This window comes from Salmo salar, chromosome ssa15 (assembly GCF_905237065.1).
Source record: "Salmo salar chromosome ssa15, Ssal_v3.1, whole genome shotgun sequence".
Lineage (NCBI taxonomy): Eukaryota > Metazoa > Chordata > Actinopteri > Salmoniformes > Salmonidae > Salmo > Salmo salar.
In genome coordinates, this window is record NC_059456.1 from 77,974,213 (window position 1) to 77,989,524 (window position 15,312).

The following is a 15,312-nucleotide window of genomic DNA, read 5'->3' on the forward strand; positions in this document are numbered from 1 at the left end:
TGCAGTGTAGCTAAGGAGTCAGTGTGAGCAGACTGCTGAGTACCCTCCAAAGGGGATTTGAGCCGTGCCTCCAGAGGAAGGCTATGATTAGTATGGGACAAAGTGGATGTTCCTCTCCTCATGCAGACCTTTTTGTGCTCAGAATGCAATAGGCTTCAGTGCGGAGGAGGGGCGGAGGGGAACGCAGAAAGGCTCAGAGTAAGAGTGGAACGAGCATGGAAGGAAACCACTTGAGATTTTATTCTGTCCTCCTACAATGCGTTGAGAGACTGACGTTTACCTGTGTTGCCTATCGTTGATGGTGGGACTGTCAGTGGTCCACAGGTATTTCATAGTCCTTAGATGCATTATTTAATTGGAATCATAATTTTGATTGCAGATGAAACCGCTTTTCAGGCTGTAATTCATTTCTAATTTCTAATTGAAAGGCAGCTAGAATATGATGCTAGCCTAGCCCATTGGCCCTGCAGGCTTACCAGAGTGGGTGATGACATATTGACCAGGAGATCTGTAGGCAGCCCTTCTCATCCACACAGACAGTAGATCTCTTTAGTCAAAGTCAGGCTGTTGAGTTCACCCCCTCTCCCTTCTCTCCCCAGGTGCACCTCCTGTGTGAGCAGCCCCTTCCCCTGCAACTGGTGTAAATACCGCCACATCTGCACCAACAACCTGGCTGAGTGCTCCTTCCAGGAGGGACGCGTCAGCAGCGTGGAGGTAAGAGACTATACTGCCCAAACAGACACTAATGAATGGCATCTTACAGCAGACTGAACACAGGATGAGGCCCCCGGGGTGACAGGAAGGCTGTCCATGGAGCTGCCTGTCTGCTTTTATTATTCATATGACCTCAGTGCTGTGGCCCTTTACAGCCCGTGGAGAATCCAACCTGGTCATGGTCCTGTGAACCTAGGTCTGGCTGACCCCATAGTCTAACACACTGGTCCCAATGTTGTGTGTGTGATCCACACAATCGGAGCATTCACTACGACCGGGACACATTGTCGGCACTGTTTGGGAACTAACTTGTTGGAGTGGTCCCATTCAGTCGTAAACTTGGCATTCTTTGTCATATTGAACCATAGAAGTTTTGTTCGCCCATCTTTTCAAAGCAAATGTAATTTCCTTCGTTTACATGCAGGCACTTTAAGATGGGTTGTAGTATTCCCCCCAAAACAATTGCAGGTAAGAAGAGCATGAGCTGACTAGCGAACTGACCAAAAAGGTCACTAGCTTCTTGGTTAACATTAAACTAATGTGCTATGATGTGGTATAACAATACATTTTTTATTTCCATTGTACGTCATAATATCCGGTACAATGTGTGTTTATTTGATGTTATATATAAAAACCTACATCGTTTATATGCCTCTGCTCATTCCCCCAATGCCCCTGAGAGTGTCAAACCATCAAACTAGGCCAAATTATGGTTGACTGTGACAGAGTGACACCAGAGTAATTGCGGCAAAAAAAAAGGCTGGATCTCATAATGGCTTTGCATCAATCCTTACCCCCTCGCTCTCTTTCTCAGTGTCTCAGAACACATTGATTACACACTTGACTGGGCCACAGACCAGCTGAGAATCCCAGGGCAGCAGTATATAAGGAGGGTATTGAGAGGCTCAGACTGTAGCTTTATTGCAGTGGTTGTTTTTCAGCAAGAGATGCCATACAGAACCTTAACACCCTTTATATGACTGGGTTGCAGACAGGCCTCAATCTGCTGTTGTTGTCTTCTCACAGAAGATTCTACCAGCTTGTTCAAACATGATTGATAACACAAAAAGTTGATAGATTAGCAATGAACGTTGAAACAAACAGAATAAAGCAAATTGCCATCATTATTTTATATTCTTAGCAGGAGAATCATAATGGATGAATCGTAATGAATTGGAGACAGAAGATGAAACAGTAATTTGACGGACGTTGGAGACTAATACAAGCATCATATAAGAATACATCCCCTAATTAACAACCACCTTACTTTACAAGAAGAGCCATCTCTGTTCAGAATAAGGATTAGGGGTGACTGGGGGTAGGGGAGAGAAGTTAAGAGAAAAGAGGAGCAGCGTCTCTTTGTAACAGGGGGGTGGAAACACGCTCCCTTCGGCTTTTGGCACATTTTAATTTGACACTTAACTGAACATCAAAGCGATGCCTTATCTAGGCTTATCAGACAGAGGCAGCCAGCAGCAGGGCGGCAGGGATGTGCCAGCCCGCCCGTTACTGCCTCCCCCAGCCTCCTTGCCCCCAGCACCACGATTGACAATCTCCTTATCTCCCTCGAAAAAAAAAAGGAATTACTCAGCGAAAAAGAGTGACTCATGCACTGTTGATACTGGAGGGGGAATATGGTGGAGAAGCAGGTCAGTATTGTCTCCTCTTCCTCCACACCCACAGAGAAAGAGAGGGTGATTCACAAACGAGCACACATATCATAAGAGGATTTTAGAAGTAGGCTTGGACTGGTATGTTGTGATTAAACAAGTTCACTGTCATTTGCTGTAAAGTAAAGCAGAGGGGAAAAATCTATTTTGACGTAGGCCGGCTGCCAGAGTGCGTTTTTTGTACTTAGCTCAGTGGTCTATTATTCAACTGATGGTATTTCTGTCCAGTGGTCAATGTCAGTTGTTCAGGTTTTAAGGTTTTAGATTGTTAGTGTGTGGATCTGTGTGCGTGTCTGTGTCTGTGTCTGTCTCTGTGTGCATATGTGTGTGTGTTAGAGGTCTGTGTGGGACTGATTTATTCAACCCGCTCCCACCCGCGGCTTTTCATACCACACCTGCCCACACCCGCTGACTTTCTGTCTGACTCCCACTCGCTACCGCAAGAACTGGTTCCGGAACCAACCGCAGTCCCACGTTATTTCCCACGTTATATATCCAATGTTATTTTAGGTGAATGTGACGCAGCTCACTTGCCAGCCATGGTCGCAGCAATTGGGCAGCCTATTGGCAATATCAAAATGTGCATAAATAACCAAAGAAATGTTTTAATTACCAGAGATTCTCACATGGCCCATTATATAGGCTATCTGTATTACTGAGCAATATCAGCCAATAGGCTAGACATAGTTTCAAGAGAGAAGAGTTGGAGAGACTTGCACTTTCTCTTGAGCTACGTTTTATAGGCTACCTTTTAGGGGAGGGACGATTTTCAGACGGAGACAAATATGGTTGACCAATATTTATTTCTAGACAATATAGTAAACTAGAGGCTAATCATATTTGTGAAGTACATTTCCTTGGATAGCTAACTGCCCCGTTCTTCTCCGTCCATGCGTAGGCTATAGCCTACTCTATTGAATTGAGACCACACGCGCACCACGTATGGCTACTGAACCTGTAGACTACACATATAGTAGGCACACTTGATCTTGCACGCCCAACTAGGAGAGGAGAGGGAGGCTACTGAACTTGAAGCAGCGAATTCTGAGTGTGTGAATAATGCGACAATGATGTGTTTTTAATACAGTAGGTATGCCAGGGATGGGTAACTCCAGTCCTCAGGGGGCCAGAGTGGTGTCACATGTTTCCCCCATCCCTAGCAAACACAGCTGATTAAACTAATCACACTCTAAAATGAAGATCATGATTAGTTGATTATTGGAGTCAGGTGTGTTAGCTGGGGCTGGGGCAAAAGTGTGACACCAATCAGATCCAGAGGACTGGAGTTGCCCATCCCTGGCCTAGTCTAGCGCATACACAAAGCAGAAAGACAACCGTTTCCAAATAATTTGCGGGACAACACAAATGTTTTTATCCCAACGCTGTCTGTTTGACCGCCCGCTCCCAACCGCAGGTCAAAAAATACAGACCATGAAGCAGTGATCTTTGTCGGGACATGCGGGTCCCGCAGGAATGCAGCCCTCTAGTGTGTCTATCTCTCTGGTTGCATATGCGTGTATGTGTGTGATTGTGTCAGTGGAGCGTGTCTCATCTGCAGCCCTGTTCTCCAGTGTGCAGTGTGCTACCAGGGCTTTGTTGGCCTTGGGTTGGAGAGGTGCTTCAGAGAAACAGCGGGGGCACTCCAAACAGACAAACAGAAAGAGAGAGGGCTATGGGCTGGTGGGAGGAGATGTGCTACTCTGTTATGAACAGGTTTCTCCCCCATGTCTCTCCAAGGACACGCCAGCCCGCCAGATCCTACTGTATAATCCACAGCACAGTGGCTTACTTCATTCCAGGAGTGTGCAGAGAGAGATAGGACTGGATCAGAACTGAGCTCCGTCCAAACACACTGTCCTCCACAAGGATGCATGGCTCACAGGAAATTAGAAATAAAAAACAAACCCCTTCCCCCCCCCTGAATAAAAGTTTCATTCTGTATGTGTCTATAGGCACATTTTAAATGTTCTTGCTCTTAGTCATGTGTTGTCATTTAGATTAGGTAGCGTCATTAGTTGGTGTATTCAGTGATGTGATAATGACTACTATTGACATGAGATATATAGCTCATTACTGGTCCTTCACCAGGTTCATTAGGGTGGGAAAAGTCATCCCTGTGGGGACCAACAGCCGTAAACGGTTTGGTTTCTGAGAGGGGAATGTTTTGAATGACTGAAACCTGATATGGGTTTAAAAAGTTGCTGTGCTGCAAATGTAAGGGTAGAGTCCAAATCTTGCATACAGAGTTTGGAAACAGGCTTGATGAGAAAGGTTCCTTATTTACTACGTTAATTGGTTGGTTAAACCGAGAGATAGCAGAGTTGTTCACGGCCAAGGATGCTCTTTTATTCTCAGCCTCGGCTCCTCAGTTGAGAGTATCAGAGTAGGAATCGATTTTCCATCTGAAGAAAATCTTCTGGCCCCACCAGCCAGCCACAGAGCCCAACAGACAGGCTGGCAGATAGATACTGTGCTGCCTGCTCCGTCCCACATTTCCCCCCACATTAATCATTACACTAAAGTTAATTACACCATGCAGATCTTTAACCTTAAAGGGAGCTCCTCGCCAGCTCAGGGGGAGCTTCTCACTGGGACTCCTAATATTTAGTGAGAGCTCAAAGACACATTTTCATATTGGCCTTTCCCAGAGGGCCCCTGAGATCAAACAGCGCTCTGCTGGGCTCTCGAAAACAAACCTCTGTTCCCCTCGGTGCTGTGTCTCAGTGGGACGGTCCTTTATTAACGAGTGATGGCCCAGTAATTAATTGTGGGATGAGTGACCGAGGAGCCATTAGCCCGGCAGGAAGCATGGCAGTGGTCCTGGCACTCAGCGGTGGGGACGGCAAAAGAAGTTCAGTGCCTCAGCAAGACAGGAAGTGACACTGTGTGCATCTGTCACCAGCAGCCCATTACCGAGCCCCCTCCACGGCCACAGAAATCAAGTTGGCCCATTACTCACTGTGTAACCAGAGGCCACTGTACAACCCACTGAGGAGAAGCATAAGAACCCCCCCCCCCTCCCTGTCTTCTCTTCTCATGCCAAACAAGAGAGATAAGCTACAAAACACATTGCAAGTAAAACATCAAGATCAGATTGGTTCCCTGCATGCTTTGTTATTGGTAACAGCCTATATGTGAGAACTTTCTATTGCCTCAGTCTACCGGTCTTTGTGGCACAAAGTGGCTTGAATCCTTCTCTGTCATCATGGGTTATTTCCATGTCAGCTATGATATCATAACAGTTCGTTTTTTTTGTTGTTTTTTTTTAAAGATGGTTGCTTTTCTATTAGTAATAAAAATTTAAAATAAATCTATCCATAAATTGTAGAAGATGCTGAAGTCCAGAATAGCAAACTGACAGTGTTCAATCCATATATTTCCCAGGTTGAGTTTAGAAGCTACTAGTTTGAGTTTGATTAGGAAGAATGAGGAGCATGCCGTGTAGCTAGCGTTTAATTGGAGCAGCTCTCAGATGATTTGGAGGGTTGTGTTTTTTCTACCACGCGTAGGGAGCCCATTTCAAGGATTACAGCGAATGGAGACTGTAAATGGGATTAAGAGAGGAGAAATAGAAAAGGGAAAGAACAGTGGCTAAGCAATGGTGAAGGAGAAATACACGTATATGTAAGCAGCAACAGCCCCTTTTTGCTAGTCACTGCTTTCAGAGAGTGAGCGAGCGAGAGAGAGAGAGAGAGAGAGAGAGAGAGAGAGAGAAAGCGAGTGAAAAATAATACCTCACTACCGTCTCTGGCTTTTAATGTTTCAACAGAGAAAAGTGCTTAGCTGTGTGATAACTGGGACATACACAATAAGGTTAATGGAAACACTGTCAACAGGCTGTAAACTGCCTGGGCTTTCTTAATGGGGTGCTAATCAGCATTAGGGAACGGCCCTGCTGGGGGAGAATATACAGCTGCCTCAGAGACTATACTGTTACTGTACCGTAGGCCTACCACCGAGGAGGGACTGCTCCTCTATTACATGGCTTATTGCATTAGCCTCACATGTATTACATGTCTTATAGCATAGCCAGCAGTGGCAGTCGTGAGGTTTAAGATGAGGGAGGACAAATCTTTTGTTATGAGCATAGCTATTACAGCATATTGGATGACTGTCATTCATATTCCATTCACCCAGCTCAATGTAACATTGATAGGTTTAAGCTACTACATGAGACTCAAGTTTTCCCTTTACCCATCATGAGGTTGCTACAACCAAGCCTATGATTGAACGTTTACAACGTTCAAGGTCGAGAGGGAAATTAAAGTAATCAAGGTGACAGACAGTGACAGAGTCTATACCGCCTTGTACACTCTTGCCTACATCTAGCTGATCTGGGGTGTAATCATTAGTCCAACAGTTACAAACAAGTTTTTCAAATTCAGGTATGCTTATCCCCGTTTCAATCCGTTTACTTGCGTTTAAGAAACGATTTTCAACACAATCGGCAGAATGAATCACATACGATACATACACGTATGATATTTTTGCTTGTATAATTCCTTCTCGCATCTACATACTCTCCTCCTCTCACGTTTTCACTTCGCTTGTGGACTTCAGTGCAAAACACATCAGCTGTCACTGACCAGGTAAAAAAACTTTCCAAGCCAAACTTTCATATCATATCCGCTAACCGCTACACACAGCTTACATCGTTGTCACCATATTAGCTAACGCCATAGTCAACATAGCTATTAGAATTAACTTGTTAGTAAACCCGCTACAATCATGGAGTACAGTGTACAGTCAGCAAGAAGTTTAGCAGTTACATCGGCTGGTCCCAGTGGCAATACATTTATAGAACCAAAAGCTTACCTTGACTTGGAAGAGTTCCAGTGTTGGATAGCCATAGCCAGCTAGCTAACATAGCATCCCTCTCTGTTTGAGCTGGGTGTTTGAGTAGGCTAAACTAGCTAGCTGCATTCGCAACAAAATAAACAGTGGCAAGAAAAAGTATGTGAACCCTTTGGAAATATCTGGATTTCTGCATAAATTGGTCATAAAATTTGATCTGATCTTCAACTAGGTCATAACAATAGACAAACACAGTTTGCATAAACTAATAACACACAAACAATTATACGTTTTCATGTCTTAATTGAACACACTGTGTAAATATTCACAGTGCAGGATGCAAAAAGTATGTGAACCCTTGGATGTAATAACTGGTTGACCCTCCTTTGGCAGCAATAACCTCAACCAAACGTTTTCTGTAGTTGCGGATCAGACCTGCATAACACTCAGGAGGAATTTTGGACCATTCCTTTTTACAAAGCTGTTTCAGTTCAGCAATATTCTTGGGATGTCTGGTGTGAACTGCTCTCTTGAGGTCATGCCACAGTATCTCAATTGGGTTGAGGTTAGGACTGACTGGGCCATTCCAGAAGGCATATTTTCTTCTGTTGAAGCCATTCTGTTGTTGATTTACTTCTGTGTTTTGGGTCATTGTCCTGTTGCATCACCCAACTTCTGTTGAGCTTGAATTGGCGGACATATTACCTAACATTCTCCTGCAAAATGTCTTGATAAACTTGGGAGTTAATTTTTCCGTTGATGTTAGCGAGCTGTCCAGGCCCTGAGGCAGCAAAGCAGCCCCAAATCATGATGCTCCCTCCACCATACTTTACAGTTGGGATGAGGTTTTGTTGTTGGTGTGCTGTGCCTTTTTTTTCTCCACACATAGTGTTGTGTGTTCCTTCCAAACAACTCAACTGTAGTTTCATCTGTCCACAGAATATTTTGCCAGTAGCGCTGTGGAACATCCAGGTGCAATTTTTCAAACTTCAGACGTGCAGCAATGTTTTTGTTGGACAGCAGTGGCTTCTTCTGTGGTGTCCTCCCATTAATGTCATTCTTTTTTAGTGTTTTATGTATCGTAGACTTGTCAACAGAGATGTTAGCATGTTCCAAAGATTTCTGTAAGTCTTTAGCTGACACTCTAGGCTTCTTCTTAACCTCATTGAGCATTTTGCACTGTGCTCTTGCAGTCATCTTTGCAGGATGGCCACTCCTAGGAAGAGTAGCAACAGTGCTGAACTTTCTCCATTTATAGACAATTTGCCTTACCGTGGACTGATGAACATCAAGGCTTTTAGAGATACTTTTGTCAACAATTCTTAATCTTAGGTCTTCTGAGATCTCTTTTGTTCAAGGCATGGTTCACATCAGGAAATGCTTCTTGTGAATAGCACAGTCAAATTTTGTGAGTGTTTTTTATAGGGCAAGGCAGCTCTAACCAACATCTCCAATCTCGTCTCATTGATTGGACGCCAGGTTAGCTGACTTCTGACTCCAATTAGCTAGGGGTTCTTTTTCCAACCTACACTGTGAATGTTTAAATGATGTATTCAATATAGGGATGCACCGATATGACATTTTTGGCCTATACCGATATCCAATATTTTCCTTGCCAAAAAAAACGATACCGATAACCGATATTTAAACATTTTAGCGGCCTTTTAAGCATACTAGTACAGTTAAATAGTTAACACACACACATGGACCCAGCGGTCTAAGACACTGCATCTCAGTGCAAGAGGCATCACTACCTACAGTCCCTGGTTCGAATCCAGGCTGTATCACATCCGGCCGTGATTGGGAGTCCCATAGGGCTGCCCACAATTGGCCCAGCGTCATCCGGACCATCATTGTAAATAACAATTTGCTCTTAACTCTTAATTGCCTAGTTAAATAAAGGTTACACACACACCACACTGACCAAAAAGGTATTTTGTTGGCATTTACGTATGTCCCCATTACCAGTAAAACATCATCAAAACCTATTTCTTTCAATTACTTCCTGTGCTGTTTTGTTGTTCATTTGTTCAGTCGTTTCATTCTCAACCAGGATTTCTATGGAACACCGTTTGGGTCTTTGCGTGTCAAAAAAGATACATGTCAAATAACACTATTTGACGTGTCAGATAAACTTGTTGACCAATCAGGATCTGAATATGACTGCACGTCACATAATAATTTAACGCATCCATAAATTTTTTACGTAATTATTACACATTGATTACACTATCACTCGTATTTCATATGTCACAACGATTCATCAATACGTATGCAATGATGCTGGTAAAGTTGCTTCGCTCACCTACATTGATGTTCATAAAAAATGCTAGCTAGCTCATGGATGCAAACACTGTTCTTCCGCAAAAACATAGCAAAATGACATAATCTGTTTCAGAAGCTAGGTGTCATCATCTAAAATAACCCTAATTTATAAGACAGTTTTTATTTGATTAATGGTGGTCGGACCCATCTATGTGAAGCTAGCCACAATAAGAATTAGCCACAATAGTGAACTTTGCGGTTAGCCTTCAAAATCAAAGTATGACATAAGTGGCAACCTAGCTAATACTTACTCACAAGGATTCCTAAATCATTGCTAAGAATAATGAAAATGACTGCAGTTTCTACAGGTCATTGTTTTCCGGCTGGTTGTATTGGTGCTAGCTAGGTGCCAAGCTAAAGCTAGCTACCCCAGAAGTTGCGGTTGAAAAAATTATGCTTTATTACCAACGCGGTATTGTAAATACATCGTTCATGGCCCCTGTTTGCTTGTTTTCAGACTTTTTTCTACAGCTTTGACAGTGCTACTGTATCTTTTTTGACACGGAAAGACCCAAACGGCGTTCTATAGTATGTATGTCGTGAAGCTAATAGCAGTGGCGCTATTACTGTGTAACTCCGGTAGAGCAACATCTGAAAAATTGTGCATTTGGTAGTGTGTACCGTTGCTCGACCAGTCGGCGAAATCCAACATCACCCACGACAGAGAACGGTTGATTGTCAAGGGCAATGAATTCCATTATCTTGGCTTTAATGGATTTCGCCTTTGAGTTGTCTCGCTGAAATGTTCTTACTCTTTAAAATGACTGCTCGACTTGTTGACTGCTCGATCCACACAGCAGACATTGTGGGCTGTGTTGCACGTGTTGTGCAAAATTTTACGTGCCGTCATTAAGTCATGTACCTACGTTATATAGGTATGCACGTCAGCTTTGACATCGGTTTTGTACATCGGGCAAACTAGACATCGGGCCGATACCATTGTTGGCATTTTTAGCTAATATCGGCCGATTCCGATATGTTAACCGATTTATCGTGCATCCCTAATTCAATATAGACAAGAAAAATTCTATAATTTGTGTGCTATTAGTTTAAGCACACTATGTTTGTCTATTGTTGTGACAGATGAAGATCATATCACATTTGATGACCAATTTATGCAGAAATCCAGGTAATTCCAAAGGGTTCACATACTTTTTCTTGCCACTGTAGCTAGCTCTCTCTCTTTCTCTCTCTCTTGCTTCTCTTTCATTTTTAAATACTTTTATTTGTTTAAAACTGTTCAACTATTGTCTTTCTCTCTCTTTGAGTAAACTACCCACCACAGTTTGTGCACCGCAGTGCTAGCTAGCTGTAGCTTATGCTTTCAGTACTAGATTCATTCTCTGATCCTTTGATTGGATGGACAACATGTCAGTTCATGCTGCAAGAGCTCTGATAGGTTGGAGGACGCCCCCCGAAGTTGTCATAATTACTGTGTAAGTATATGGAAGGGGGCGAGAACCATGAGCTGTAACCAGAGGACGGAAACCTGCTACCCAACAGAGTGCTGTTGAGGCAACTGTAGACCTTCATTGCAAAACAGTGTGTTCTAATCAATTATTTGGTGATGTGAATATATTCAGTATAGTTTTATCTAAAAAGGATAACTTTTTTAATGTTTCACTATGTCACATCCTGACCAGTAAAAGGGGTTATTTGTCATTGTAGTTTGGTCAGGGTGTGGCAGGGGGTGTTTGTTTTGTGTGTTTCAGTGTTTTTGGTTTATGTTCTATGTTATCTATTTCTATGTGTTTATCTAGTTTTCTATTTCTATGTTGGGTTTTTGGCAATGACCTTCAATTAGAGGCAGCTGGTTGTCGTTGTCTCTAATTGGAGGCCATATTTAGTTGGGGTTGTTTTCTCTTGTGTTTTGTGGGTGGTTGTTTTCTGTATAGCCTGGGAGCCTTATGGAACTGTTATCGTCGTTTGTTTATTTTGTTTTGAGTGTTCTTTAAATAAATTAAGAAGATGAGCCCTTTACCCGCTGCGCCTTGGTCCAATCCTTACGACGCCCATGACAGAACCACCCACCAAAAGAGGACCAAGCAGCGGAAGAAGGAGCAGCAAGAATGGACATGGGAGCAAATATTGGACGGCAAGGGATCCTGGACATGGGAGGAGGTCCAGAAGGGATTGAATCGCCGTCCATGGGAAGAAGTGGAGGCAGCAAGGGCAGAACGACGTTTCGGGGAGAGGAAAGTAAGGGAGCAACATGAGGCCGAGAGGCATCCCCCAAAAAAATTGGGGGGGGGGGGGCACACGGGGACTTGTCAGAGTGGAGACCTGAGCCAACTCCCCGTGCTTATTATGGAGAGCAACGGATCAAGCAAGCACCTTGTTACTCAGAAATGCGCACGGTGTCGCCCATACGCACGCACAGTCCGAAACGGCCAATAAGGGCTCCGCAGCATTGCCGGGCGAGAGTTGGCCGGCAGCCAGGAAGAAGTGTGCCGGTACAACGGATCTGGTCTCCAGTGCGTCTCCTCGGTCCAGTTTACCTTGCGCCTGATCTATGCACGGCAGCCCTCATTCCCCAGCACAGCCCAGTTCGCCCTGTGCCGGGCTACAGTGACTATCCAGCCAGGATGGGTTGTGCAGGCCGTGCGCTCCAGACCTCCAGTACGTCTCCAAGACCCAGTGTACCCTGTGCTTGTTCCTGCTCCTCGCACTAGCCCTGAGGTGCATGTTACTAGGCTGGCGCCTCCAAAGCCAGCCCCACGCATCAGGCCTCTTGTGCGCCTGCCCAGTCCAGTACGTCCTGTTCCTGCTCTCCGCACTAGCCCTGAGGTGCGTGTTACTAGTCTGGCGCCTCCAAAGCCAGCCCCACGCATCAGACCTCCAGTGCGCCTGTCCAGTCCAGTACGTCCTGTTCCTGCTCCCTGCACGAGCCCTGAGGTGCGTGTTACTAGTCTGGCGCCTCCTATGCCAGTCCCACGCATCAGGCCTCCAGCGACGCTCCTCAGCCCTGAGCCTTCAGCGACGCTCCACAGCCCTGAGCCTCCAGCGACGCTCCTCAGCCCTGAGCCTCCAGCGACGCTCCTCAGCCCTGAGCCTCCAGCGACGCTCCTCAGCCCTGAGCCTCCAGCGACGCCCCTCAGCCCTGAGCCTCCAGCGACGCCCCTCAGCCCTGAGCCTCCAGCGACGCCCCTCAGCCCTGAGCCTCCAGCGACGCCCCTCAGCCCTGAGCCTCCAGCGACGCCCCTCAGCCGTGAGCCTCCAGCGACGCCCCTCAGCCCTGAGCCTCCAGCGACGCCCCTCAGCCCTGAGCCTCCAGCGACGCCCCTCAGCCCTGAGCCTCCAGCGACGCCCCTCAGCCCTGAGCCTCCAGCGACGCCCCTCAGCCCTGAGTCTCCAGCGACGCCCCTCAGCCCTGAGTCTCCAGCGACGCCCCTCAGCCCTGAGTCTCCAGCGACGCCCCTCAGCCCTGAGTCTCCAGCGATGCCGCACAGTCCAGAGTTTTCTGAACGGGAGCTACGCCCAGAGCCAGAGTCACCTCCGTGGTGGGAGGATTGGGAAGGGGGGGTGTAGCACAGGGACCGTCGTTGACGGTAGCCACCCTCCCTTTAAGTTTTGGTTGTCGTTGTCTCTAATTGGAGGCCATATTTAGTTGGGGTTGTTTTCTCTTGTGTTTTGTGGGTGGTTGTTTTCTGTATAGCCTGGGAGCCTTATGGAACTGTTATCGTCGTTTGTTTATTTTGTTTTGAGTGTTCTTTAAATAAATTAAGAAGATGAGCACTTTACCCGCTGCGCCTTGGTCCAATCCTTACGACGCCCATGACACACTATTTTATTTGTATGAAATTCACTGAGGAGGATGGGTCTCCCCTTCTTTGTCTTCCAGTCAGCCTATGAAAAGAGTCCCAATTCATCATGACAAACCTCACTTACCTGCCCTGGGCTTTTTAGAATGTCACACAAACGTTTCTGATAAACAAACCACTTATCCTGTGCTTGCTTCAACCCTAATATGCAGCCGATTAAAGCTTGTTAATGCAATTTAGTAGACGGGAATGAAGGAGAAATAGTGGTGGCGTCTTGGGGTTACGCTTATATTCAATTCCACTGAAACACAGACAAGAGGAATTCATAAACATTCAAACTCCACTGAGGTAAACCAGTAGAAATCACCTTATACATGACAGTGTTGCAGATACAGAGAACACTGTGTAGCGACTTACGTTTATTTTGAATGGCCAATAGAATGATACATTTTGGATTAAACACACTCTCGCTTTTCTGATAAAAGTAGCAGAAATAAGTACTTCCAAAGCAATGTAATAGTAGTTTTGGGTTTTATAATGTGTCCACTCATATAATTAAAAAAAATAAAACATTAAGTTCCATCATGAGTCCTCGCCTAAAATATGTCACTGCTGTGGCTGTACTACTCTGTCAAATCAATCATATGTTTCTGTTGTGCCAACCTCTCAAAGTATCTTTGTGATGCTACTTTTACTCTGATGTAGGTAGCCATGAAATCCAATAAGCAGGCTCTAAGTAACCAGATCCACTGTACCTACTGTATATGTCAGCCATTGTATAGAGCTCTCTACAAAGATAGTAGCTCTTAGGCCATCAGAGATGTGCTACTGTACACCATCGCCTGGTTGCTAGGATGTTGCTAGTCTCATCTCATTTTTCACCATGGCAGAACTCTCTTGAAACCAGTCAAAATTGACAAATGTGGTCAAATGTATTTGGCTGTTACCAGGGAAAGTTTTGCTATTCAGAAATGTTTTCACTCACATTACTTTTGATGTATACATTTGTCATACTGGACATGATTTAGCATTTTCTGGCAAACCAGGTGTTGAGGCTAGGTCCCTGATGACTCAATGTGGCATATATGATATCAGTGGATCTATTTGGTGTATTGAACGTCAATTTGCCAATTGACAAAGCAGCGTTGAGAAGCGATCTGAGCCATTCGTCATTTCCAAAAGGCTAACCATCTCCAGTCTGAAGCCTTCTGTCCTCACTATGGAGATGGAGGTTATTCAATGGCACTGCTGATAAATCGGATTCATATTGCAGGCAGAACCCTGCAAACACCACCACCTGTGCCCGCCACCACCACCACCACCTCCCTGCAGGAAGTAAATCTTTCTCTTCGTCCACAGAATATGAAAATGAGATATATTGATGCACCAATATACAAACCTTTACAAATCGCTTGCCAGACGCAAGATTTATGGCTGTGTGAGCTGTGGAGTTACATCATTGTTACCATGGTGTTGGCTGGTGCTCGGTGTATCTGTCCTGCAGACAGAGGCTTCTCTCCCTCCCCTCCGCCCCACCGCCTTCCTCGTCGCTTGCCGCCTCCACCTGCCCAGACAAGGCCTCTGATTTATCACCTCCAGTCTGGCAAATTGCTTTTACAGCCTCCTTGATTATTGTTCAGCGCTAAATGGATAACAGATTATTTCTAAAGATCCTTTAATACACAGGGGGTCTGAAGGGACATTAGCCTGCCGTGGCATCTCGGGTGGGGATGGGCACATCAGCAATTTTCTCGGATTGTAATCATTGCATCAATAGTGACTTTCCTGTGACTTCCGAGGTCCTTTATGTGTTCTTTCCCGCAATGTCACTAGTAATCCCTTTGATAAATGCCTGGACCCTAACTGGGCTCTGGAGCTGTGCTCACCTCACTAGCACATGCAGACATGCAGGACTAAGGAAGATATTAATTTCCCGCTTCATCAGTATGATTTGTGGCTCATAAAATCAGAGATGGATCCAACAGCTGTGTAATAGGGATTTTAACCTCCGTTTGCTTTGGTTTCAAACTATTCCACTTTTAATGGCC

At 45.1% G+C, this 15,312-nt stretch overlaps 1 protein-coding gene across 2 annotated transcripts in view; it reads left to right on the forward strand.

Annotated features, from left to right (window-relative positions):
• The window catches only part of LOC106572068 (plexin A3), a 128,565-nt gene that overhangs the window by 75,245 nt on the left and 38,008 nt on the right, over positions 1-15,312 (forward strand). For both annotated transcript variants that reach the window (XM_014145855.2, XM_014145856.2), the window contains exon 9: positions 600-714. In XM_014145855.2, the coding sequence (XP_014001330.2) occupies positions 600-714 (115 nt within the window). The remainder of the gene's footprint in view (positions 1-599; positions 715-15,312) is intronic.